Source organism: Mauremys mutica, chromosome 1, assembly GCF_020497125.1.
Source record: "Mauremys mutica isolate MM-2020 ecotype Southern chromosome 1, ASM2049712v1, whole genome shotgun sequence".
In the NCBI taxonomy this organism is placed as follows: domain Eukaryota; kingdom Metazoa; phylum Chordata; order Testudines; family Geoemydidae; genus Mauremys; species Mauremys mutica.
Window position 1 is genome coordinate 154,041,549 of NC_059072.1, and position 26,920 is coordinate 154,068,468.

The 26,920-nt window shown below is 42.9% G+C and overlaps 1 protein-coding gene across 2 annotated transcripts; it reads right to left on the minus strand.

Annotated features, from left to right (window-relative positions):
• Positions 1-167: 167 nt before the first annotated feature.
• HAO2 (hydroxyacid oxidase 2) lies at positions 168-25,988 on the minus strand. Of its 2 annotated transcripts, XM_044990506.1 has the most exons (8): positions 25,912-25,988; positions 19,062-19,214; positions 17,551-17,702; positions 16,728-17,011; positions 13,144-13,359; positions 6,227-6,385; positions 3,863-3,932; positions 168-526 (listed from the first exon to the last, which is right to left on the minus strand). In XM_044990506.1, the coding sequence occupies exons 2-8, from the start codon at positions 19,190-19,192 to the stop codon at positions 471-473; spliced, it is 1,068 nt and encodes a 355-aa protein (XP_044846441.1). In that variant the 5' UTR covers positions 19,193-19,214; positions 25,912-25,988; the 3' UTR covers positions 168-470. The 2 variants fall into 2 exon arrangements, with proteins under 2 accessions (XP_044846441.1, XP_044846511.1); XM_044990576.1 differs by lacking the exon at positions 13,144-13,359.
• Between the last annotated feature and the right edge of the window lie 932 nt (positions 25,989-26,920).

The following is a 26,920-nucleotide window of genomic DNA, read 5'->3' on the forward strand; positions in this document are numbered from 1 at the left end:
GGTGAGGCTGTACCCAGAACCCCCCGCGACAATGTTTTTTGCCCCATCAGGCATTGGGATCTCAACCCAGAATTCCAATGGGCGGGGGAGACTTCGGGAACTATGGGATAGCTATGGGATAGCTACCCACAGTGCAACGCTCCAGAAATTGACACTAGCCTCGATACATGGACGCACACCGCCGAATTAATGTGCTTAGTGTGGCCGCGTGCACTCGACTTTATACAATCTGTTTTAAATAACCGGTTTCTGTAAAATCGGAATAGTCCCGTAGCGTAGACATACCCTTACAGATCCTGATAGTTTCACTTGTTTTGGTGGGGGGTGGAATTCAACAGCTTAAGGGGAACTGGGGTGCTTGTTGGGGGACAGTGGAACAGCTGGGAGTCTGTTACGGAGGACACTCAAAGCTTTGATAGTTATCAGGAGCTGCTTCCATTTATCTGGTTAGTAGGCATTGCTTGAGCCATTTACAACTTGGAGAACTGAACCAGGTTTCGGCCGATTCCTGAGACATTGTGACAGCCTGAAATAAAATACAGGGTTAAAAAATGACTATTGAAAGAAAGAATGGTCTATGGTTAAGGCACTGAGCTAAGTCTTGGGAGGTCTGGGTTATATTCCTGGCTGTGCTACAGACTTCCTGTGTGACCAGGAGCAAGCCACTTAATCTGTCTCAGTTCTCCATCTATAAAATGGGAACAATAAAACTCTTGTTTTAGCTTGTAAATTCGGCAGAGTTTTCTAAGTGTACGTCCAGCACCTGGTATGTTGAGGGTTCTAGACACTAATGTACCATAAATAATAATTACATACCAAAAACCTACTTTGTAAATAATATTAAGTTTGCAAAAATCAAACATACAAAAATTAGGAAATGCCAGAATTAAGACTGACCGCATAATTTAAATTTTGGCCCCCTTGGGCACATGCATTATGATACAGTCTTTAATTATGTGATCACATACTATTATTTCCACAGGCAAAAATGCCTCAGTGCACAGGATGGATGGAGTAGAGGCAAACACATGCAGGCAAGGAAAGAATGGTCTCATAGTTAAGACAGTTGAATGCTGCCCAGATCTGGATTTTTATCCCTGGCTAGCTGGCAGACTTCCTATATAATGCTGTGCAAATGACTTAAACTAAAACTTTTGCAGGTGGCCAATCATGGTGTGTCTCTTATTTTCAGCAAGCCTAACTTGTGATCCTGGGGTATGATTTTCAAACTCCTGAGCACTTATGACTGCAACTGATGTTAATGAAAGTAGTGGATGCTCAATCTTTTTGGCAGTAAGATTGTGTGCTCTGGTGGAATGATCACGGATTTCTAGTCCTTGCCAAAGTTTCAATGTGTTGTCTTAGGCAAGCCTCTTTGTTTCTGTTCTCCCATGTGTAAAGTGGAGGTGATGGTATTTTCTTCTCTTACAGGGAAATTAATGTTTTTGAAACAGTCCAACACTACGATGGTGAGTGCCACGGAAAAGTCCACGAGGAAATAAATAATTATATGTCCAGTCCGGGGTTCGGACGGTGTGCAGTAAACAGAGTCTGGGGCCACACATTGACCAGAGGTCATAAAAAAACAGTATTGAGCAGTTGTCACATTCCCTCAGCACCATCCATGCTGTGCACTGAATGAGACAAGGATCCTGTGCAAAAAAATAGTACAGTCTGTGATGAGGTAGTTAAAGACTATCAGAATGCATACGCACAGGGGGCCAAATTAAGGTGACATGGACATCCTTAATTCTGGCATTTCCTAACTTTCAAGCACTTGACTTTGAAAACTCCATAATTTACGTTGAATGTAGCTTTTATGTTGTAAATTCTTTATTTTTTTAAAGGAAAAAGATAAAAGTAAATCATATTATATGCAATTGTAACAGCCAACACCATCAGCACTGCAATATACACTGTTGCCTCCTAAGCTACAGTACTAGTGAACTGCAGTGCATTCCAATTTAGGATTAAACAAAATGTTGAAATATCAGAATGGATGGAAATTCCAATTTTTGCTTAGCCCTGGTCAGTGGTTTTGCATGGTTTTAACCCAAACCAGGTAAAAAAGTAGTTTCAGCCCACTTTCTCACAAAACTCAAAGTGTGTGAACCCATGTGAAGCAAAAATGAAAGAGGGTTTTCATGAACCCTAACAACTGAAACCAGCATGGTTCTAACGCTTTAATCCTGATCCCCAGTTCCCTGATCTAGCCACTATACCCTTGTAGTAAAGTGGTCATAGAATCACAGAAATGGAGGACTGGAAGGGACCTGGAGTAGTCATCCAGCCTAGTCCCCTGCAGTGTTGCAGGGCCAAGTGAACCTAGATCATCCCTGAGAGGTGTTTCTCCTACTTATTTTTAAAAGTTTCCAATGATGGGGACCACATACTCCCTTGGAAGCCTGTTCCAGATCTTAACTACCCTTAGAGTGAGAAAGTTTTTCCTAATATCTAACCTAAATCTCCCTTGCTGCAGATGAAGCCAATCACATCTTGTGCTACCTTCAGTGGATATGGAGAACATTGATCACCATCCTCTTTATAACAGCCACTAACATATTGGAAGGCTGTTATTAAGTCCTCCCTTAGTCTTCTTGTCTCAAGACTAAATATGCCCAGTTTTTTTAACCTTTCCTCATTGGTCAGGTTTTCTAAACCTTTTATCATTTTTGTTCCTCTCCTCTGTATTCTTTCCACTTCGTCCAATCTTTTCTAAAGTGTGGTGCCCAGAATTGGCCATAGGACTCCAGCTGGGACTACACCAGTGCTGATTAGAGCAGAACAATTATCTCCTGTATCTTACATATAACACTCCTGTTAATACATCCAAGAATCATATTTGCCCTTTTTGCAGATGCATCCCATTGAGGTGCCACAAGTACTCCTGTTCTTATTGACAACTCATTCACTCACATTCAATTTGTGAATTACTATAACCCCCAGATCTGTTTCAGCAGTACGACCACCTACATAATTATTCCTCATTTTGTCATTGTGCGTTTGATTTTTCCTTCCTAAGTGAAGTATTTTGTACTTGTCATTGTTGGATTTTATCCTGTTGAATTCAGACCAGTTGACCAATTTGTCATGGTCATTTTGAATTTTAAACCTTTCCTCCAAAGTGCTTTCAACCTTTCCTGCTTGGTGTCATCTGTAAATTTTATAAGCATATTCTCCTCTCCCTTAACCAAGTCATTAATGAAAATATTGAATAGTGCTGGACATAGGACTGACCCCTGTGAGATTCCACTAGAGGTGTCCTCCCAGTTGGACAACAAGCCATTGATAAATACTCTTTGCATACATTCCTTCAATCAGTTGTGCACCCACCTTATAGTAATTTCATCTAAACCATGTTTCCCTAGTTGGCTTATGAGAATTCAGAACTGTGTTAAAAGCCTTGTTAAAATCAAGGTATATCATGCCTAGTGCTTCTCCCCATCCATTAGGCCAGTAACCCTGTTAAAGAAGGAAAGTAAGTTTATTTGGCATGATTTATTCTTGACAAATACATGCTGACTATTCCTTATAATCCTATTATCCTTCAGGTGCTTATACCTCATGATAGACTTAATTGGGTTGTCCACAGTACTATGGGATGGAGGCAGGCTGTACCCTGCCTTACTTCCTATTTTAGTCAGTGAGAGTTTTTCTACACACTCTGTTTTGATGCATTCATATAAAGCAACAAGCCTGAAATCCTGTGAATAGAATTATTTTTGTTGCACTGAGCAGTCCTTTTACAAACCTCCTCACTTTGATTTGATCCATCTGTTTGCATGTGGTGCCTTTGTGCTCACTCTAAAGGTGGCAATACTGCTTCTCGTTAATTACTAATCAAACAGCAAAACATTCTTACCAGCCAGGGCCATTGACAAACGAAATTCATCATGTAAAATCTGCAAAACTTCTCGAAGCCCTTCTTCGCCCTATTCAAATAGAGAAAGCAGTGAAGGTAAGAGGAATGCAGTCACAGAGCAACACAGCAAAGAGCATTTACTATGAAAGTCGGGACAGCTCCTTAGAGCAGTGCCAATTTTTAGACACTCAGATAGATGGCTTCTTAGGTTTATGGATATTTTAGTTCACAAGAAGTTAATTTAGATATGCTCACTTTTTGTGCTGTATCTGAATGAAGAAAAAAAATTGAGCTGTTTTTCAACTCAGACATTTTCCGGATGTGTGAGGTGGGTTTTTTGTTTTTTGGGGGGTTTTTGTAGTGTGCTTTCAGATAACTTCTTCTAATGCCTTTGTTTCAAAACTTTAAATGTTGAATGCACTTAGTGCTCAATAAGGTCCTGAGCACTTTACATTTTGGAAGATATAGGTTTTTCAGATAAAAGTTATGGATCCTAAAAATAGTGCAGTGTACATTTTCTTCTGTAAAAGTGGTGCCAACAACTTGAAAATCACATTTCCATTTGAACATTTTGTCCACCGGTTTTTTCTATACTGTTCTATATCACCGTAACTGAAAGGTATTAGAGAAAATTATTTTTCTCTAATTTCAGTTTTACATTTCACAATACTTAGTGATGTCAATGTCTCTCTTTCATTGATGGTCATTTGCATTTTCTGTCTCATACACTAGCAAAATTACATTGAAAGAGATCTTCAGAAGCACTTTAGGGAGGCATGGCACCCAACACACATTCCCCTTCACTGGGAGTTGGGTGCCTACCTCCTTTAGGCAAATCTGAAAATCTCACCTGTTACTCTTATGCATTGCCTGAGAGGGGGGCACGGAGCTCACCAACACCCTTTTCCACATCCCTTTAGGACAGTATTTACTCGCAACAGAAGCAGTGCTGCCAATTCTTGAAAGTTTATCACAAGTCTGCTATTTTTCTGAAAGCCCCAGTAGCTAGAAACACAACACTGCATCACAATCTTAGATTTCATTTAAAGGAAAAAATGTTTCCAGCCCTCATGATTGTGAAAATGTGAACCCAAAAGGTTCAAAAGCCAGAAGATAAATAAAAAGAACCCAGATTTTACTAGATTTAAAAAAAAATCTCATGATTTAAGCCAGCCTTATGATTTTTGGGGTCTACTCAATGTTTTTGAATGCTTGAGTTTGATAGTATTGTTGGAGCAGCAAAGCTGACACTGGAATAGAAATGGTAGCAGGCTTGAGCACATGAAGGAAAGATAGTGTGGTTGGTCCTGCCCAAAAGACCCTTTTAAACTTCAGCACAGTAGCAGAAAACAGTGGTTTTAGAAAAGGTTTCATGACATACTATACAATGGATATTTTACCAAAAACTTGGATTGTTTGTTAGGTAATTTTTTAAAAAATGTAAGGTGACCCTGGGTAAATTAAAAAAAAATCTAAGTGACTTAGGAACCTAAGTCCTGTTTTCCAAAGTGTCTTAAGCACTTTGTAAAATCCCACTAGGCACCATCTTTTAGTGCCAAAATACTGTACCTTTCAAAAATCTAGCAGTCACTGTCTCTTTAACATCAAAATGTTTCACCAGGCTAAAATGCCATCAGTTTCGGCAGGTACAAATATTTGGCAAAATGAACCTAAATGTATCTAAATATGGAGCTATTAAACTTTATAGCTGAATGAGGAGACCTGTCTCTATATCACCAGTACTGCCAACCCCAGGCATTCATATATCATGAGACAGGCCCCCCAAAATCATATGATTGGCTTAAAAGTCAAGGGTTTTTTTATAAATACATTTTGGGTTCTTTTTTTTTCTTTTTTGGTTTTTGAGTCTTTAGATTTTACATTTTCATATCTCTCTTCATAGCCATGAGCGCTATAAATATACTTTTTTTAAAAAAGCTGAAATTCTCAGTAATCACAAGACTCCTCATGAAATCACAAGAGTTGGGAAAATTATGTCACAGAGCAAGCTAACCTACCATCTGGAGAGTTGGAATCTTTTACTCAGGGTGAACACTGCTTATCTGCAACTTCTTCCTTTATCAGTAACTAGAGCTGGTGAAAAAATTTCCAGAGAAATGTCCATTGACAGAAAATGGCATTTTGTCTGTGCAAAATATTTGGTTTTGAGTAAATGTTTTGCGTTTCCATTGAAAGAACAAAAGCCTTAAAAATTTCAGAGAAACGTTACAATGAAAATTAAAAATATTTCATTTTTGTTTAATTTTTTCACTGGAAAAAATATCCCTCCCAGCTCTGTCAGTAACCCAATGTTTGTGGATATGAGAATGAGTGCATGTACAAACCCCACATTTCCTCATTCACCTTGTAGGTCAGACCCCATAAAGCTGGCCTTCCAAGGAAGACACATTTTGCTCCGAGTGCCAGTGCCTTTAATACATCACTTCCTGTTCGTATTCCACCATCCAAATAAACTTCAGCTCTGTCTTGCACTGTGTCTACAATTTCAATCAGAGCATCAATCTGAAAAGAAACAGATACTTCCACATAGAACTCAGCCTTTGATTCTTAGAGAAAGATGTAAGAAGAGAAGGGTGGGGGTACAAACATGTAAGACCTTCTGTAACTGCTTATGCTCTTTTAAACTGAAATTAAACAATGCACCTCATAATACAAAATGCCATATATGTGTTTCTAAATTGAAGAAAAAAAAGCAGTCCTCCAGTCTACTTGCCAAATAGTTTATCCCATTTTCTAGTGTCATGAACATGTTGTGATTACTTGATTTATTTGTTAGTGCTGATTAAAAAACAAAACAAACACAAAAAATAAAGTGAATAGTAGGACATTTTTGTTAATTGTTTTCCCTTTCTGAAATACTTTTAAATTGCATTTTTGGTCACATGGCATGAAGGTTCTTCCTCAAAAAATTCAAAATGTAAAAATAAACTATTTTTGAAAATTTCTGATTTTGAAAATAGAAAATAAATGATAAAAGAGAAAAATATTTGTAAAAAAAAAAGCTGAGGGAGACAAAAGGGAATTTTTCAGCAAAAAAAGGCTAGGGTTTTCTTTACCTCTCCACTGTGAAATCTGACCATTTATTCCCACCTATTGTTTCTATCTTTTAATAAAAAAAAACACAAAAAACTGGTTACTGATCCATAAGAGGACCCATGACTGCTTACTTTGCTTAGGAGTCTTTGGTGAGGGAGCATGTCAAAGGCTTTTTGAAAGTGTAACCACTCTATATCCACTGGATCAGCCTTGTCCACATACTTGTTGATCCCTTCAAAGAATTCACAAAAGCCATGTTGACTCTTCCCCAACATATCATACTTACCTATCTGTCCGATAATTCTGTTCTTCACTATAGTTTCAACTAATGTGCCTGTGCTGAAGTTAAGCTTACTGGCCCGTAATTGCCAGGATCACCTCTGGAGACTTTTTAAAAGATCAGCATTATGTTAGCTATCCTCCAATCATCTGGTACAGAAGCTGATTTAAGTGCTAGGTTGCATACCAGAGTTAGTAGTTCTGCAATTTTTTATTTCAGTTCCTTCAGAACTCTTGGGTGAGTACCATCTGGTGCTGATGACTTATTACTTTTTAATCTATCAATATTGCTCCAAAATCTCTTCTATTAACTTCTCAGTCAGAGACAGTTCCTCAGATTTGTCACCTAAAAAGAATGGTTTGGATACGAGAACCTCCCCCATATACTCTGCTCTGCAGTGAAGATTGATGCAAAGAATTCGATTAGCTTCTCTGCAACAGCCTTGTCTATCTTGAGTGCTCCTTTAGCACCTCCATTGTCCAGTGGCTCCACTGATTGTTTAACAGGCTTCCTGCTTCTGATGTACTTAAAATGTTGTTGCTTTTAGTTTTTGTGTCTTTTGCAAAGTGCTCTTCAAATTCTTTTTTGGCCTGCCTAATTGTGTTTTTACACTTGACTTGCCAGAGTTTATGTTCCTTTCTATTTTCCTCAGAAGGATTTGACTTCCAATTCTTAAAGGATGTCTTATTCTCACTAGCCTCCTCTTTTACTCTGTTGTTTAGCCATGGTGGCATTTTTTTGGTACTCTTGCTGTTTCTTTTAATTGGGGGTATACATATAGTGTGAGCCTCTATTTTGATGTTTTTAAAAATTATCCATGCAGCTTGCAGACATTTCACACTTGTGACTGTTCCTTTTAATGTTCATTTAACTAACTTCCTCTGTTTTTTTGTAGTTCCCCTTTTTGAAGTTAAATGCTACTGGGGTGGGGTTTTTTTTTGGTATTTTCTCCCTATAAAGATGTTAAATTTAATTAGATTATGGTTGCTATTACCAGTGGTTCAGCTATATTCACATCTTGGATCAGATCCTATGCACCACTGAGGAAAAAATCAAGAATTGCTTCTCCCCTTATGGGTTCCAGGACTAGCTGTTCCAAGAAGCAGTTATTAACTGTGTAACAGGATGGTCACCTGCTCAGGACATGAGGGGCTTAAAACAGCTCAACAGAGGGCTGTGGCTGGGGCACGCAGCTCCCAGGCTGATTGGGGAAGTAGGCACAGCTGGGAGCCATGCCCCAACAGACCACAGCCAGCCCTTATAAAAAGGCTTTGAGTCAGAAGCTGAGACAGATAGAATCATATCATAGAATCATAGAATTCAAGATCAGAAGGGACCATTATGATCATCTAGTCTGACCTCCTGCAAGATGCAGGCCACATAAGCCGATCCACCCACTCCTGAAATAATTCTCTCCCTTGACTCTGCTGTTGAATGCTCCAAATCATGATTTAAAGACTTCTAGTAGCAGATAATCCACCAGCAAGCGACTCCTGCCCCATGCTTCGGAGGAAGGCGAAAAACCTCCAGGGCCACTGCCAATCTACCCTGGAGGAAAATTCCTTCCCGACCCCAAATATGGCGATCAGCTGAACCCCGAGCATGCGGGCAAGACTCTCCAGCCAGACCCTCTGGAAAAAGGCTAACAATATCCTATCATTGACCCTTTGTACTAATTACCATTGTGGCATGTTATTGACCTATTGACTAAACCCGTTATCCTATCATACCATTCCCTCCATAAACTTATCTAGCTTAATCTTAAAGTCATGGAGGTCCTTCGCCCCCACTGTTTCCCTCGGTAGGCTGTTCCAGAATTGCACTCCTCTGATGGTTAGAAACCTTCGTCTAATTTCAAGCCTAAATTTCCTGACTGACAATTTATATCCGTTTGTCCTCGTGTCCACATTAGCACTGAGGTGAAATAATTCCTCTCCTTCCCTGGTATTTATCCCTCTGATATATTTAAAGAGTGCAATCATATCTCCTCTTATCCTTCTTTTGGTTAAGGAAAACAAACCGAGCTCCTCAAGTCTCCTTTCATATGACAGGCTTTCCATTCCTCGGATCATTCTAGTGGCCCTTCTTTGTACCCGTTCCAGTTTGAATTCATCCTTCTTAAACATGGGAGACCAAAACTGCACACAATACTCCAAATGAGGTCTCACCAACGCCTTATATAACGGGACTAGCACCTCCTTATCTCTATTAGAAATACCTCGCCTAATGCATCCCAAGACCGCATTAGCTTTTTTAGCGGCCACGTCACATTGCCTACTCATAGTCATCCTACGATCAACCAGGACTCCTAGGTCCTTCTCCTCCTCCGTTACTTCCAACTGGTGCGTCCCCAGCTTATAACTAAAATTCTTGTTAGTCATCCCTAAATGCATAACCTTACACTTTTCACTATTGTATTTCATCCTGTTACTAATACTCCAGTTTACAAGGTCATCCAAATCTCCCTGGAGGATATCCCGATCCTTCTCCGAATTGGCAATACCTCCCAACTTGGTGTCGTCCGCAAACTTTATCAGCCCACTCCTACTTTTGGTTCCGAGGTCAGCGATAAATAGATTGAATAAAATCGGACCCAAAACCGAACCTTGAGGAACTCCACTGGTAACCCCCCTCCAACCCGACAGATACTCTCTCTCCTTGCCTTTAGAGGAAGAAGAGCCTGGTTGCTGGGGAGTGCACCTGGGTACCTGAGCTGGAGCAGGGCTGAGGGGGAGACCCAGGGAGTTGGGGAGCTCTGGCTTGGAAACCTCTAGGCTGTGGCCTGGTGGAAGGCTGAATAGGTACTGGGGGTGCAGGGGGCAGCCCAAGGGCAGGCAGAGGCAGCTGGTCCAAATCCTCCTTGCTAGTGATGAGTGGCAATCATAGTGCAGTCTGTCCCAGTGAATGGGGACTAGATGAGGACTGGCAGTAGCCAAGACTGAGGCAAGGTGGGGATAGGGAGGTGGAGGTTCCTTGGGCAGGAGAGACCCACTGAAACTGTGGGGTTACTGCCAGGGAGCAGCACCCCAAGGGAAAGGGGCACTGGGGTCTGAGGGGGGAATGGGGGCCCAACAAGTTGAGACAGGGGCCTTCAGAGGGCGCTTCAAGGCTATGAAAGAGCTAATTCCCAGGCAGAGGTGAAAGGAAGCCGGTCCGGTCCGGCACATTGGCAAGAGCCAGTACGCCGTGCTGGACCGCATCGACTTCCACGGCGGGGATTGAAAGGGCTCTGGGCTGCATGCGGCTGCGGGCTGGGGACAGGATTTAAAAGGCTCCGGGCTTCCCTCAGTGGCAGGAGCTCTGGGCCCTTTAAATCCCTGCCCCAGCCCCGCAAACTCGGGGTTCCCCCTGGCGGCCAGAGCCCGGGCCCTTTAATTTGCCCCGGGGGGCTCCCAGCCGCCTCTTCAGCTGGGAGCCCCTGGTTGATTTAAAGGCCCTGGGTCTCCCAGCCACAGCTGGTTCCCTAGGGCCTTTAAATCTTGAGAGGCCACATCTCTTCTGGATGAGGCCACGCCCCCCTCAGGACTCCGGCAGTACCGGTAAGTCCTGTAAGTTACTTTTACCCCTGTTCCCAGGATGAAGCAGGGGGTGCTGCCGGGTGAGTCTGTGCCCAGTTACAAACTGTATCTAGAAATTTTATCTCTGCATCCCATTCTGTACCCAGTCAACAGGGGGATAGTTGAAATCCTCCATTATTACTGGGTTTTCTGTTTATGTAGCCTCTCTCCTCTCCCTGAGCATTTCACAATCACCATCCTGGTCAGATGGTTGGTAGTATATTCCTACCGCTATACTCATTATTAAAGCATGGAATTTCTATTCATAGAAATTCTGGATGGACTGAAGGAGGGAGGGCCAATAAGAAGGGATTGAAGAAGTTTGGGCAAAAATTGATGATAGACATTTTCCCCCCAATCACCTTGACTACTGTCTCAACCTTATCTTTAGAAGGCACTGGTCTTTTGATCTGTTTCCCTTCTCTGTTCTCTTTCTATATTGTAATTATAATAGTTAGTTACATTTCCTAGAATAATCTTTTCAGTTGCTTATAATTTTGTCAAAGTTTGAGCCTGAAGTTTTCTAAGTTTGATATCTGCTGGTTAATTGGGGCAGCAGAAGCATGACAGACCCTGCACTAATAGCTGGAGCCATAGCAGTGGCTGGAAGTCTAGTAGAACAGAGGTTCTCTCACGTTTGTTTCTTTTGTCTGTAGGCCCTTTGGAGTTTCATGCCTTATGGGTTCCCTCTTGGAACAGAGGGGACCCAGATGGTGCTGAATTCAGAAGAGTCCCCACATGACCAGCAAGCTCCAGGACCCCTCCCCTGAGGAGGGGGCTCAGTTGCTATGGCAGAGGGGCAGGGGCCTGTGGAGAAGGAGTGTATGGAGCCCATTGGTTTGACTCTGGGTGAGGGGTCCTTAGTGTGGGAACAGCTTCTCAGCTCCACAGTGTGTTGGGGAAGCCAGGGCTGCTGGACAAGGGGAGTCCATCACCTGGCCCTTCAAAGAGCAGCTGGAGCCAGGTTCTGGGACAGCCCCCTTCCTAGCCCCCATCTCCCTGGCAGAGCACCCAGCCTTGGGTTGGCAGCAGAATTTCCCTGCCTCCCCATCAGCCCCCCAGCAGTGCTATCACCTCCCTCCCTTCTTTCTACCCAGACCCTGCTCTCTGTCCAGAGCAACTCCCCCTGTCTGGCCTGTCTCCCCGCAGCAGAGTCCCCAGACCCAGACCCAGGGCCGGCTCCAGGCACCAGCATAGAAGCAGGTGCTTGAGATGGCACATCCAGGAATTTGGCAGGAATTTGGCAGTGTCCCCCTCATTCCCTGCTGCCAAAGTGCCACTGCTCATCTCTATTTGGGGGGGGGGGTTGGTCCGCTTGGGGTGGCAAAAAAGCTGGAGCTGGCCCTGCCCAGACCCCAGCTCCCCTATCAGAACCCTCCTCTCACCAGTTCCCCCACCTCCTATATTCAGTCTCTGCAGCAAACAGCCTCAAAGCTGGGGGTGCTCAGGCTGCCCCAGAAGAGGCTAAGTTGGTTCTCTGCTAGGCAGATGCTGTCTGGTGAGAGCTCCCAAGCAGCTCATGGCAGTGGGGGCAGCCTCTAATGTCTGCAGGCAGCAGGATAGCAGCACAGCACTGGACATGCTGGGTAAAAGGAACAAGGGAGCCTGGAGTGCAGGGATCCTGGGACTAGCCTCATCTCTTCTCTCCCCGCCCTGCCCCCCTCCCCGAGCATGTTCAGCCCTCTGAAAATCTTGTTGTGTCTCTCCAGAGTGGTGTGCCCCACACTTTGAAAATCATGAAGGTACAGGCATGAGCAGGAAGATTTAAGGTGGTAGTGAAAACCTTATCACTTATATATTCTGCATGCATAAAATTTTCTACCTTGTCATTGCATCAAAGTAGTGTTTTCATGGAATTCCTTGGATTATTGTGTTGTATTTTATAAAGCAAATGAGAGAAAATCCAGTAAAAATAGTAAAGTGAATAGGTCACAATAAAACACAGATGTGACAATATGCAAAAATAACATGGATAAAAGAAACAGAAAAAAAGATGAGAAGAAACGTGGGTGTATGCAAACATTCAAACACCCAGTGATTAATTTGTAGAGATGGATATCAGGGAGGTTTCTGCCACATAAATTCTTTACTCTGGGGCTTAAGGGACTATAAACTTCCATTCCATTAAGATCTAATGCTGCAAATATTTGCAGGCAGTTTCTGCTAAATTCAATGGGCTTGTGTCTCGGCAGAATTAGGTGCTGAGACCGTATTGTACCCTCATCTCTATATTTTCTACTCTTCACTTCATCCTTGCTACAGTACACACAGGCATGCAAATGTATGTGCAGGTATACCACATCTATGTATATGAATGTCAGCACACAGTTACCTATGTCGGGACACATGTGCATGCCTATGACAACAGATTGCAGCTTTCCACTTACAGTGGCAGGTCCTCCATCCAGCTGCCTTCCACCATGGTTGGATACAATAATCCCCTTAACTCCATGTCTCACTGCCAGATCTGCATCTTCCTTAGTCAAAATTCCCTTGACAATGATAGGCAAGCGAGTCAGGCTCTGCAGCCAATAGATGTCATTCCAGTTTATAGAAGGGTCTATGGAATTAGACGGGAGGCCATACTCAGAACAACTCTCTTCCTGCAGCCATGGAGTAGAAGGAAATGTCACTACATGTATATAATATAATATAATATCTCTCAAACTCTTTCTCTACCACAGAAGACATTAATAGACTTCATAACAGTTCCATCAATTGGCTTTGTAAAGGGCATGTCCCTGTAGGACAACAATTATTATGGGGAATGGACATGGAAAGAAGACTCTCTGAGGGATGTAGGCTGAGATGTCAAAGCCAAGGTATTGGAGGGCAGGAGTGCAAATGAGGATATTGCAGAAACAGGAGGGGATATGCCCTTGATACAGCAGTTGTCAAAATGATTTTTTTTTCTGCAAACAAGGCCATTGGGCTTCTTTAGATAGCAGCATAAACTGTCTGGTGTGATGGAGGCCAAAGCAGGTCTCCTTTCCATTCACTGTATTTCAAAACAAGATGAGAAAGCAGGAGATACAAAAGGGAAGGCTACCCATAGTCATACAGTTCTGATTGTTGCAACCTGCCTATTTGCTACAGATCATCTATCCTGCCATTAACCTTAAAGGTACTCTCAGTTACACTGGTTTAGACTGAGAGTAAGTGCATGGACTACAATGCATACTCAGGAATTACGCTGTGCTGAAACAATTGGGCCCCAAATCAGGCCCAGATCCACAGAACAGTTCTCACTCATTCTGTACCTTGTCTCATTCAGTGTGTGCCACCCAGACCCACAGAAAGAGTAGCATGTAAATGAAGACTGTATCACAATACATTCACATAAGCAACTGTCACTTTTGCATTTCCTGATTTGTGTGTGATTTTAGTGCCATTTTCTTGAGGGAATTAGTAGTTTATTTAAAAGGAAACAAGGGGGGGGAAGAGAAATTGGATGTGGCTAGCCCACCGTAGATTGCTCTGTCCCATTCAAGATGCACACTGAAGGAGGCAAGGACTCCTGCAGAATCGTGCCTCACTCAGTGCTCATATTGTGCTTTGAATGAGGCACTCCTTTGAATCCCTGGCTTCACATAAGAACGTCCATACTGTATCAGACCAAAGGTACATCTAGTCCAGTATCCTGTCTTCCAACAGTGGCCTATGCCAGGTGCCCCAGAGGGAATGAACAGAACAGGTAATCATCGAATGATCCATCCCCTGTTGCCCATTCCCAGCTTCTGGCAAACAGAGGCTAGGGACGCTATCCCTGCCCATCCTGGCTAATAGCCTTTAATGGACCTATCCTCCATGAATTTATCTAGTTCTTTTTTGAACCCTGATATAGTCTTGGCCTTCACAACATCCTCTGGCATGGAGTTCCACAGGTTGACTGTGTATTGTGTGAAAAAATACTTCCGTTTGTTTGTTTTAAATCTGCTGCCTATTAATTTCATTTGGTGACCCCTAGTTCTTGTGTTATGAGAAGGAGTAAATAGCACTTCCTTATTTACTTTCTCTACACCAGTCATGATTTTATAGATCTCTATCACATCCCCCCTTAGTTGTCTTTTTTCCAAACTGAAAAGTCCCAGTCTTGTTAATCTCTCCTCATATGGCAGATGCTCCATACCGCTAATCATTTTTGTTGCCCTTTTCTGAACCTTTTCCAATTCCAATATATCTTCTTTGAAATGGGGCAACCACATCTGCACACAGTATTCAAGAGGTGGGCGTACCATGGATTTATATAGAGGCAATATGATATTTTCTGTCTTATTATTGATCCCTTTCTTAATGATTCCCAAAATTTTGTTAGCTTTTTTGACAGCCGCTGCACATTGAGTGGATGTTTTCAGAGAACTATCCACAATGATTCCAAGAACTTTCTTGAATGATGAGAGCTATTTTAGACCCCATACTTTTATATGTAGAGTTGGGATTATGTTTTCTAAGGTGCATTACTTTGCATTTATCAACATTGAATTTCATCTGCCATTTTGTTGCCCAGTCACCCAGTTTTGTGAGATCCTTTTGTAGCTCTTCACAGTCTGCCTGGGACTTAACTATCTTGAATAGTTTTGTATCATCTGCAAATTTTGCCACCTCACTGTTTACCCTTTTCCAGATCATTTATGAATATGTTGAATAGGACTGGTCCCAGTACAGACCCCTGGGGGACACCACTATTTACCTCTCTCCATTCTGAAAACTGACCATTTATTCCTACCCTTTGTTTCCTATCTTTTAGCCAGTTACCAATCCATGACTTCCCTCTTATCCCATGACTGCTTGCTCATGCAGAGCCTGAAAAAGTGAATGGAATTAAGCCAAGTTACTTAGAAGCGTAGGTGCCGACTCTGAAGGTGCTCCGGCACTGGAGCATCCATGGGAGAAAAAAAGTAGTGGGAGCTGAGCAGCCGATAACCTGGCCCAGTGTTTCAAAATGTTTTAGTAAAATCTCCACACACACAATTTTGTTAGATCTGCACATGCAGATCTGCCAATAGAAATCAGGGAGAGCACTATTAAAAGATTCTTGTGCGTGTACAGAGTATGATTTTAAACATTTGGTCAAATCAAGACAGATTTTCATCCAACCATTTGAAAGGAAAATGTCTGACCAGGGACTACGTGCCTATCAGTTGTCAATTCTTTCCTGCAAAGGCAATTGAGCTGTTGAACAAAGTGACTTCAGGGGCATTACACGGATTTAGAGCTCACCTCCCGTTCAGTTGTGACTGCTGTAACCATCAGTGGAGCTCTGAGAGTGAGGCCAGGCTTTAGAGCAACCCAAGCTCCATCAGAATTTAGAGCAGGCACAGATGAATGAAAGGCAGTGAGCACTGGCTGGCACAGCTGAGATCTTAGGGCTTGTCTATACCCAAAAATTGTACCACTTTAACTATACTGGTACAGTTAAAGCAGTAATACCATCCCCACCCCCACACACACCACTGCCACCAGCATGGGTGCAGTTATATTGGTATAAAGATGCATCTACCAATATAGCTATTCCCATATGGAAAGGGAAATAACTATACTGGCACGAGTCACCGTTATGCTGGTATAACTGCATCCACAGTAGTAACAACATCACATCCCCTCACTGAAGTAGTTATGACAGTAGCTCTTTTAAGTGTGGACCAGGCCTGAGTTCGGCAAATAACATGTATCCAAAAAGGCTAGGAACCACTTTTGTAGTCCAGTGGCAGAGGCCATGTGTGTGGGGGGGGGGGGGGGAGGGAAGGGAGACATGTGGTCATGTGCCCCCACCCTGATATGCAGCTTGGTTTGTACTGAGCATGCTCAGTAACACTGCTTAAGCCAGCTGCCCTCACTCTGCCTCCTCCCCCACTATCGGCAGGCAGGGGTTGTCACTGTCCAGTGAGGCTCCCATCTGCGCTCTCTCTCACACACACACACACACACACACACACAGACACACACACACACACACACCCATTTCCCAAACCTCAAAGACTCCTTCAAAGTTCTTCACTGTCATGTGTGGTGGGAGCTGGAAGTTGTTGCGGATGTCGTCTCGTCTCTTCCCAGTGTAGGGAAGATCGGCAGTGAGCACCAGGCCTTGAAAACCCGCGGCTTCTACACGTCGGACCAGCCCCTCTGAGAGTGCCCTGTTGCGATAAATGTACAGCTGGAACCATCGGAAGCCATTGGGTGCGGCTGCAGCAATCTCCTCCATGGAGAATGTGGAGAATGTGCTGGTGATGTAACAGGTGTTCATGGCTTCAGCAGCTGCAGGAGATATTTTAAAAAGTCTCAGTACGAGGGGTGTTGAAGCTTCCTCACCAATTCTGCCTGGATACAATGGTAATGCCAGCTAAGAACCCCCAATACAAGATCTTTCATCCATATTTTATAAAGTGTGTATGGACTGTACAGGCTGAATGCTGTATGTTACCCCACCTCAGATCCTGGGGCCAGTAGGGGGGCAGTTTGGTCCCTGGCACAAGGAGGAATAGCTTCAGGTCTTCTCTAAGTTACAGTAGCCCCCAAGAGGCTGTTCTGGTAGCTGAGAATAACTACAGTGCTGCAGCACTGTGACCATATGTGGTTTTCCCACTGCTTTGTGCCTCCAGAACATCGCAAGGGAGAGAGGAGTAGGAGGTCAGGAAAAGAATTTGGCTCTAAGACATGGCACTTCAGTATCATTCTTATGGATTGGCTTTTCAGGGGGTCGGCCTCACTTTAAAATGCCACCAGAGTTGCTCAAGGTTTCCCACAGGCTTTTAATGTGGCCTCTTTTGTTTTGCAGGAACGAAATAAGAAGGTACCTCTTGCTGTGCTCTTCTCTCCATCAGGCCAAGCCAGCCGGTGGAACGAAGTGGGGGCAATCCCCACAGGGAAGCTGATTTCAGTACCTAGAAGCATAGTCCTAGTGTCTATCACAGACATACCCCGCAACATGCGTGGCCGGAAGTGGATTCTGCAGGAAAACAAAGAGGAAATGCCAGTGGAAAGAATCTTACTTTGAACCAAGACTGTAGTTTTGTTAACTAGAAAGTGTATTTTTACTTGTTTTTTAACTCTTTCTAACTTTATTTTTTCAATTTGGTATCACTTAAAATCTATCTCCTTTGGTCAATATATTTGTTTTACTTTTAATCTAAACCATCCCAGTGCTGTGTGTGCATTGAAGTGATTAACTCCAGTTAAAGTAGCAAAGAATCCTGTGGCACCTTATAGACTAACAGAAGTTTTGCAGCATGAGCTTTCGTGGGTGAATACCCACTTCTTCGGATGCAAGCAGCTTGCATCCGAAGAAGTGGGTATTCACCCACGAAAGCTCATGCTGCAAAACTTCTGTTAGTCTATAAGGTGCCACAGGATTCTTTGCTGCTTCTACAGAACCAGACTAACACGGCTACCCCTCTGATACTTGACTCCAGTTAAAGTGCATTTTGTCTCTTTAGAGGAACAAAAAAACCTTATTCCTCTGAATGGTCCAGGAAAGGGCTGGACATTGCAGAGCACATGGTTTCAGGAAAATTCGGGATGGGGTGGATGCTGGGGTCATATTTCCAGGTGCAACCAAAGCTGGTGGAAACCAGGGAGTGACTGTGTTGCTGCAGAAGGCAAACTGCTGCTGTATCAGGGTTGCACAGCAAACAGACAGAGGGCATGCTTGTTGCTAACTGTGAGCATCCCCGGCAGAGAGCTTCAGCAACAGAGCATTTAAAGCACTTGGAGTTGCAGGGAAAGTGGTGATACCACCCCTCAGTGGTCTGAATAGCATCCTAGAACATGAAAACCACCCACTCAAATGCTCCTTGTTCCATGTCATTTGCCTTCCTTGTATCCCATGCCATACACATCTGCACTTTTGCTACTTGCTGTTGGATTCCACCTCTCTTCCCTTACATCAAAAACCTTCAGATTGTTATAGCCATATCATCAGCTGGAACACTGCCCAGTCTCACTATCCATGCAATTTCCCTTCAAGTCTCAGCCCCCTGTGCTACATACTTTCCACCCCCATACTCCCAATGCCCCACACTCCCTATGGCCACTCCCACCCTTTACCCTCTCACCTACACAATATGCCACTTGCTTCCACTCCCTTGCTGCCCATTCCCACCCTCAGCGTCCCCTGTGCTCCATGCTACCTACCTTCATCTGCTGGGTAACACCAGAGGCTACAGTGTAAGTAACTCAGGTGCATTTTGCTCTAGGTCATTTATATAGGGGATAGGTGTTGAGAGTATTAGACACTTGAGAACATCAAGAACTTACATCCCAACATAGCCTAAAAGATTTTGGTCCACAAAATAAGAGCTCTCTTTACCTCTTATATGCCAGGAGGTTGTCATCTCGGGTGCAACACTCATCAGCTCCAGCTGCAAAAAAGTCCCAAGTGCTCTTGGGCAGATGCTTCTTAGCATAATCTTCAAAGTCTGACAAACAGATCATGGGCATTTCAGAAAAAGGTTATAGGAACCTGAGAAGAAAGGAATAACATGTCAAGGATAGAGTAGATATCAGGTCCGTGAGCATTGTCAGCATTCTCTCTTTTATCCACTTCAATTTAATTTAGTGCTGGTCTTGGATTGACAGCTCTACAATCCTCTATCTGCAGAAGAATTCCAGCTCCACCTTCTCCACAGTGACCAATCAGTGTGCCTCATCTCTGCCATGATGGAGCGACCTCCAGGAATGAGAAAGGCGCTTATCCTTAACCTATCTATTGAGAATGCCTTAGAGTATAAAGATGAGAATGGCTTTCAAGATCTGAAATGGTCTCAGGTGCCACTATATCATTTTGTATAGGCCACCATTTGCCAGACAAATTTCAGTCACCCACACTGCTTCCTGCAGCAGTCTAGGGATTTTTTTTTTGGTGGTCTCCAACCAAAGTACTGACAAGACTTCTTCCTGCATAGTAGGATCACTGCATAAGGTGGAATATTCATCATTTCAGAAATTGAAGCATAAAGACAAAAATTTTGTACTCTGTGAAATGCCATTGAAGTCTGTGAGGTTGTAGGATATAACTATTGTCTGAATTTGGCCTGCGATATGTACTATGTGTTATATATTATGTACCACAGTCCACTTGCAGATACTGTGTATGCTACGCCTGTCATATTATTTTTTACTGGGCATTTGTCACTGAGCATTGCTGTATAGCGCACATCTGCAGCTCTAGCTGTTGGCCACACAGATATTTCCTCCCAACGGCATCATAATAAGAGGTGCAGGTAGTGCTGCCAATAGTTAAGGTTGCCTGACACTTCCTTCATAAGAACCTGGTTTCAGTTGCTTTTAACTTTGTCAGATTTTAATCGTTTGGATTGAAATTTCCATACTGGGTGTCTGCCTCCGGCTGAGTTTTTGTTTGTTTTTTGTTGTTTTAAATTTCAGCAAAAGCAGTTCAGTCATTTCTGAGAACAAGCTTAGGGAAAATACATTGTTTTGCTCATGAATAACTGTTTCATTGAGAAGTTCTAGTAAATCTGTCCTTTGGTCCAGGGACTTGGAATTTGCCTTAGTGTAAGGTACACGTCCTTTGTCTTCACTGTGAATATCCACCTAAACTTGGCCAAGTTGTGAGACTGAAAATTTCAGTTTGCACATCTCGGTAGAGACAGAGTTTGGCAGCTAAATTTTCTGAGGATTTTGTTTTCACTGAGCATTCTCCAACCTAGACCTGAAGGACTTTCCCTGAAATTGTGTCTCCTTGCCACCAGAGGCAGCTGAGGCAGCAGACACAGGAACTGATTGCTGGGAGACTGATCCACCACAGACTCCTCAGCAGGGAAGAGGAGGCACTTGCTAGCTGTAATGTAGAGAAGTGAGGGGCTGGGATGGTGATGAAGGGGAGACTGGGATGAAGACCCAGAGGACGTATGGGTGAGGGCAGGGCTATGGACAGGGATGAGGAGATGGAGGATGGATAACTGGGGCTGGTCCTAGGACGGCTGGAGGCATTGGTGGGCAGAAGGGGTCTGGTATTCAGGGAACAGGGACAGACGTTTCTAACCACTAGAGAACACACCCCTCAGAACCTGGAATGGAACCCAGGATCCCTGGGCCTCATCATTCCTTTGCTCTCAGCAAATATCTGTGTAACCCAAAATGTATGCCTCATCCCCCTAGTAGCTGGCCCACACAGAGAATGCCAACCTACTACTGCTACCAGTTATTCTTTTAGTTCAAGTGGTAGAGGGCTGTGCTGTGGATTTAAAATTTTGAAACCTGAAGATGACCCATGTGAGAATCAATATGACAGAATTTTTTTTGGGGGGGTGTTCAGTTTGCTTTTTTTAAAAACCTAAGAAATGACTTACAAAAAATACATTTAAATCCCATTAAGGTTGCAAAGTCAATCACTCAAAAGTTACAAAATTCCACAGTTAAAGTTGCCTGTGCCACCATAATTTGGCTCCTTTGTGTGTATGCGTTATGATACACTCTTTAATTACATGATCAAAAACTAGTTTTTTCCCCATAGAATTTCTGACTCATTTAGTGAACAGGATGGGCCATGCTCAGGGAATGAATCAGGGCTGTGTAAAGAAGAACGCTGTTGCCTGTAAAACCCCTCCTTCATTGTTGCAGAATCTGGAAGGTGAGAGTGAATGAAGCAGGGGATTGCAGAAAGAGAAAGGACAGTCTTATGGTTAAGGCAGCTGAATGCTGCTCTGGAGAATCAGATTATCCCTGCCTGTGCCACAGAGTTCCTGTGGGATCCAACGAAAACAAAATTTTTACAGTTGGCCACTAATTGAGTGTTCTTCATTTTCTGGATGCTTACATTGAAACAGAAGGGGTCTGAGCTGCAGAAGTGCTAAGCCCTCAGAGCTGCAACTGAAATCAGTGAGAGTATAGTCTGAACATTGCTATAAAATGGTAAATTCTAGGGAAAATCTGGCCATAAGCATCGCAAATTGGCGCCCAAAATAAGTGGATACTTTTGACACTAATATCTCTGTGCATCAGTTCCCCATCTGTAAAATGGGAATAACAATATTCGAGATGTTCTGAAGATCAATTTGTTAATGTCTGTGAAGCACTGATATTATAGTGATGAGCACCATGGAAAAGTCCCTGTGGAAATAATAATTCTGTATTAAGAGCAATGTGTGACTGGTGTTCATTAAATAATGCATAGGTCCACACATTCAATGATGAAGATAAAATTAATTTAATTAATAGCTGCTCATTAAGTGAGCACTGTCCAATGTGTTCACTCAATGAGGCAGTGGAAAAATTAGCATGCGATCATAGAAGTAAAGACTGTATCATAATGCATACACACAGGGGGCTGAATTAAGATGGCGCAGGCCACCCTAATTCTGGCATTTCCTAACTTTTGAGTGCTTGACATTGCAACCTTAATGTTCTTTCAACATAGGGTTTTTTTTAATGTAATCATATGTCTATAATACTTCACAAGCCACTCAAATCACTTTCTTTGATGTCGGCCACAGTGGGCCTAATTCTGTCTTCTTTATACCTGTACAATCCCATGGATGCCACTTGGGAATTAAAGGATCACAAATGAGGGCAGAATTTGTCCCTTGATTTTTTTAGATAGCTAAAACCAGAACATAATCTAACCTTAGCTACTGCTTTACCAGGTTGTGATTATCCAGGTTAATGATTACTTAACTTGGCCTCAAGCAAACCCTGCAAATTATCTTCTGCCCCAATGTTACAAAAAAGCATTACTGATATGGCCAGAAAGCAGAATGAAGCCTATATTTTATGATCTCTCTGGCTGTCTCTGTCTTCTCCAAGGTTAAGCTGTCAGAAAAAAACAATCAATAACAGAGAATGTAGGCCAAATTCAGAGAGAGCATCATAGAATATCAGGGTTGGAAGGGACCTCAGGAGGTCATCTAGTCCAGCCCCCTGCTCAAAGCAGGACCAATCCCCAACTAAATCATCCCAGCCAGGGCTTTGTCAAGCCTGACCTTAAAAACCTCTAAGGAAGAAGATTCCACCACCTCCCTCGGTAACCCATTCCAGTGCTTCACCACCCTCCTAGTGAAAATGTTTTTCCTAATATCCAACTTAAACCTCCCCCATTGCAACTTAAGACCGTTACTCCTTGTTCTGTCATCTGCTACCACTGAGAACAGTTTAGATCCAGTCTCTTTGGAACCCCCTTTCAGGTCTTTGAAAGCAGCTATCAAATCCCCCCTCATTCTTCTCTTCTGCAGACTAAACAATCCCAGTTCCCTCAGCCTCTCCTCATAAGTCATGTGCTCCAGCCCCTTAATCATTTTTGTTGCCCTCTGCTGGACTCTTCCCAATTTTTCCACATCCTTCTTGTAGTATGGGGCCCAAAACTAGACAGTACTCCAGATGAGGCCTCACTAATGTCGAATAGAGGGGAATGATCACGTCCCTTGATCTGTTGGCAATGCCCCTACTTATACAGCCCAAAATGTTGTTAGCCTTCTTGGCAACAAGGGCACACTGTTGACTCATATCCAGCTTCTCATCCATTGTAACCTCAAGGTCCTTTTCTGCAGAACTGCTGCCTAGCCATTCTGTCCCTAGTCTGTAGCAGTGCATGGGATTCTTCCGTCCTAAGTGCAAGACTCTGCACTTGTCCTTGTTGAACCTCATCAGATTTCTTTTGGCCTAATCCTCTAATTTGTCTAGGTCCCTCTGTAGCCTATCCCTACCCTCCAGTGTATCTATCACTCCTCCCAGTTTAGTGTTATCTGCAAACTTGCTGAGGGTGCAGTCCACGCCATCCTCCAGATCATTAATGAAGATATTGAACAAAACCGTCCCCAGGACCAACCCTTGGGGTACTCCGCTTGATACCGGATGCCAACTAGACATGGAGCCATTGATCACTACTCGTTGAGCCCGATGATCTAGCCAGCTTTCTATCCACCTTATAATCCATTCATCCAGCCCAGACTTCTTTAACTTGCTGGCAACATCAATGGATGGCTGTGTTACATGTTGCTACCAGTAGGTGGTGAAAGTGAACATAACATTGGAGGTGGAAGAGTGAGGCTGTAGTAGGAAAAGCACCCAACAAGAGCCTGTAAGAAGGTGCAAATTAAAGCAGCCCTTTCTCTTACATCCTTCTGTTGGTTCATTTCCCTCTCCACCCTTCTATAAATGATACCAGTCCTACACACATTCACCAATATGCAACCCTCACTTAGAACATTTTGTAATTTGGTCTAGAAAATTCTGAAAGAAGTAAATACAGAAACCTGCATCTAAACCCATTCCAGAATAAATGCAGTGCAAAACTATGTTCTGATTCATAGTTAGAATTAGAGCTCGGTGAAAACCACCAAATATTTTCCAGGAATATTCAGTTGACTTTTGTAATGAATTCATGTTCCTTTGATGTTTGCTTTCTGTGAATATTGTAGCAAATGAGTATGTACAAAGGCAAATGTATAACATTTGGAGCAACTATAGGAGAATATTGGCACAAAGAAAATTTTGAAATTGTAGTTGTAACTGTTTACACTGGAAATATGATTCTTAGTATTACTTCATCCAGTCAGGGAACAGAAATAACACTGCATGACATCTGTGTGCAGTCAAAGCAGCAGGAATGTTGAATATCAAATACTTGACAGTCAAAATGGTTTATATGGAAAACAGATCCTTTGACACTAACTCGATATCTCTATTTTTGATAAGATTATATACGTTTCATTGATAAAGATAATAGGGTTGATGTAATAGATTTCGGTAAAGTGTTGACATGGTATTGCATGACATTTTGATTAAAACTTGGATGATTTAAAACTAACGCAGCACATATTAAATTAATTAAAAACTGGCTAACGGATAAGTCTCAAAATGTAACTGTAAACAGGTAATCATTACTGAGTGGGTGTGTTTCTAGTAGGGTCCCACAGGGATCAGTTCTTGCTATTCTGTTTGCTATGCAATGCTATATTCTTCCTATGCTATTTTATATTTTTATCAATGACCTGGAAGAAAACAAAAAATAACGACTGCTAAAGTTTGAAGATGTAAGTACCTGCATAGGGAACAAATATTTGATAATGAGCTCTTCAACCTAACAGAGAAAGATATAACACAATCCAGTGGCTGGAAGTTGAAGCTAGCAAATTCAGACAGAAAATAAGGTGTAAATTTAACTAGTGGAGCAATTTATCAAGGGTCATGGTGGATTCTCCATCAATAGCAATTTTATCATGAAAATTGGTTGTTTGTCTAAAAAAAACTGCTCTAGCAATTATTTTGGGGAAGGTCTATGGCTTGTGTTATACAGGAGGTCAGACTAGATAATCACAGTGGTCCCTTCTGACCTTGCACTATATTCATCTATGAACTACTGTGAATGAGCTACAGACCAAAAATTATTCACAGACATGATTTGGAAAATAATGACAAAATATGAAGTAAGTGTGAGGTGTTTCCTCATAATTCACAAAACAGGAAAAGAAGCAAAATTTGTTTAATAAATTATTTGTTACTAATAGTTTTGCAGGCCTAGTTAAAATAGACTTTTTACAGTGCAAATGAAAATGGAGGTGCCTCAGACCAGGAATAAATGTGCTGTTTACAATTTAATTTTTTCTGAAATGACCCAGGAGAGTGCTCCAGCCCTCTCTGCTATCCTTCTATATCAGTTAATTAGGAGTTGCAACCCTTATTGGGACCAGAACTTCAGATAGCCACAATTTGAGCTACCAGGTTGGAAAGGCGGCCAAATGATGCCAACCTGTGCTCCAGACATAGAGAAACACATTGGCTATGTACACAAAATCACTCAACCAAACTTCCAAGAGTAGATATGGTCTGTCTCACTGACAGACATGTTTAACTCTCCACTAAAAGATAGGGACCTGTAATTCTCCACTAGAGCAACTCCAGTAATAATTGCAATATTGGAGGTGGTAGCGTAGACAGGACTTGGGTGTTTTTGCCACTGTGTCATCTTCTCTGAGAAGGTGACACAGTGACATGTGCATGCAGTACACATCTGCATGACAGCAGACAAAAGGGGAGTCACACCAGAGGAGAATTATAGGTCTTAAGTTTCCTAGTGCAAAGAAAGCCAAAGTCACCAAGGACAAATATGAAATCAAATTATTTCACAGCAGGAGAAGCAGGAACCATAGTCACCCAGACGCAGCCCTCACTCATCTCTCAATCATTTGCAAAAAACAACTTACTTTGGGCTTTAAAAGCAAGCAGAACCAGGGGAGACTCCAGGCTTCAAAGTGGATTACAGACCTACAGAATGGCCACTATTTATTTTCTGGAGTGAATAAACAACTACAAGAGATTAAAGCTTAACCCACCAGCAAACTTTGTACTTTTGTGTTTGTCTAAATTTGTTCTGAAAGAAAGTTCCAGCCAAAGACACAGATCATATTGATTACAAAATGATTGCTTGGCAAACAGCCCTGGGAACTGCTGGGTGGCAGTGACAGAAGGCAGTGCAGTTATCAATGCAAGGTACAGAGCCACTGCAGCAGAATGCAGCATACATGGGACTGGATATTGCAGTGCAAAGACCACTGGACTCTGCAGCATCCCAGAAGGTAATGCAGAGTAAATAACACCGAAGTGTGTGCAGAGCAGGTCGAAGGCCTGTATGGGGTGTATGGCCTCCCAGGGTACCATGCTTTGGGGCCTCAAGAATTCACATGCTGGGAGCCCTTCCCTGGTAGCATTTGTCTAAGACCAACCCTAGTTAGTTGCCCTGAACACAACCATATTTCAGACCCTATCCCAGAGATGGGAGGAAAAGAGATGGACACTTTGAAAGATCTTTGGTGCAAATACCCTTGAACATCGCCAGTTCCTGCTGATACCACTTTTCCCCTCCTTTCCTCAAATGGCATTGTTGCCGGCCCAAAGGGCCCGAGGGGGCAACAGCGGGGTTCGTTGCCTGGTGTGCTTCGCGCCAATGAACACAGCAAGGTGGAGAAGCAGACAAAGTTCATTTGAGATCTCAAAGCGATGCCAGGAGACAGACACGTCTCAAATCAAGCACACTAATTACAAGCAAGTTCCCCTTTTATATTTCAAGCTGTCTGTACAAGCCTTTGTTTCTCCCTGTTTTTCCCCCTTCCTTCCTCCCCCTTGCAACAGTTACACCAAACACTATATTGTAGCTTGTTAGAACTGTTCTCATTCGCAGGTTTATCTATGGCCTTCACAGCACAGACGCATGCA

What these genes read in the sequence shown, in the direction of transcription:
- HAO2 (XM_044990506.1), bottom strand. Translation starts at nt 19,192, where the DNA reads ATGCCCATGATCTGTTTGTCAGACTTTGAAGATTATGCTAAGAAGCAT. An exon ending in AACCTCCTGGCATATAAGAG is followed by an intron (nt 17,703 to 19,061) that starts GTAAAGAGAGCT and finishes GTTTTCCTGCAG; the next exon opens with AATCCACTTCCGGCCACGCA. An exon ending in ACTTTGAAGGAGTCTTTGAG is followed by an intron (nt 13,360 to 16,727) that starts GTTTGGGAAATG and finishes CCATGGCTGCAG; the next exon opens with GAAGAGAGTTGTTCTGAGTA.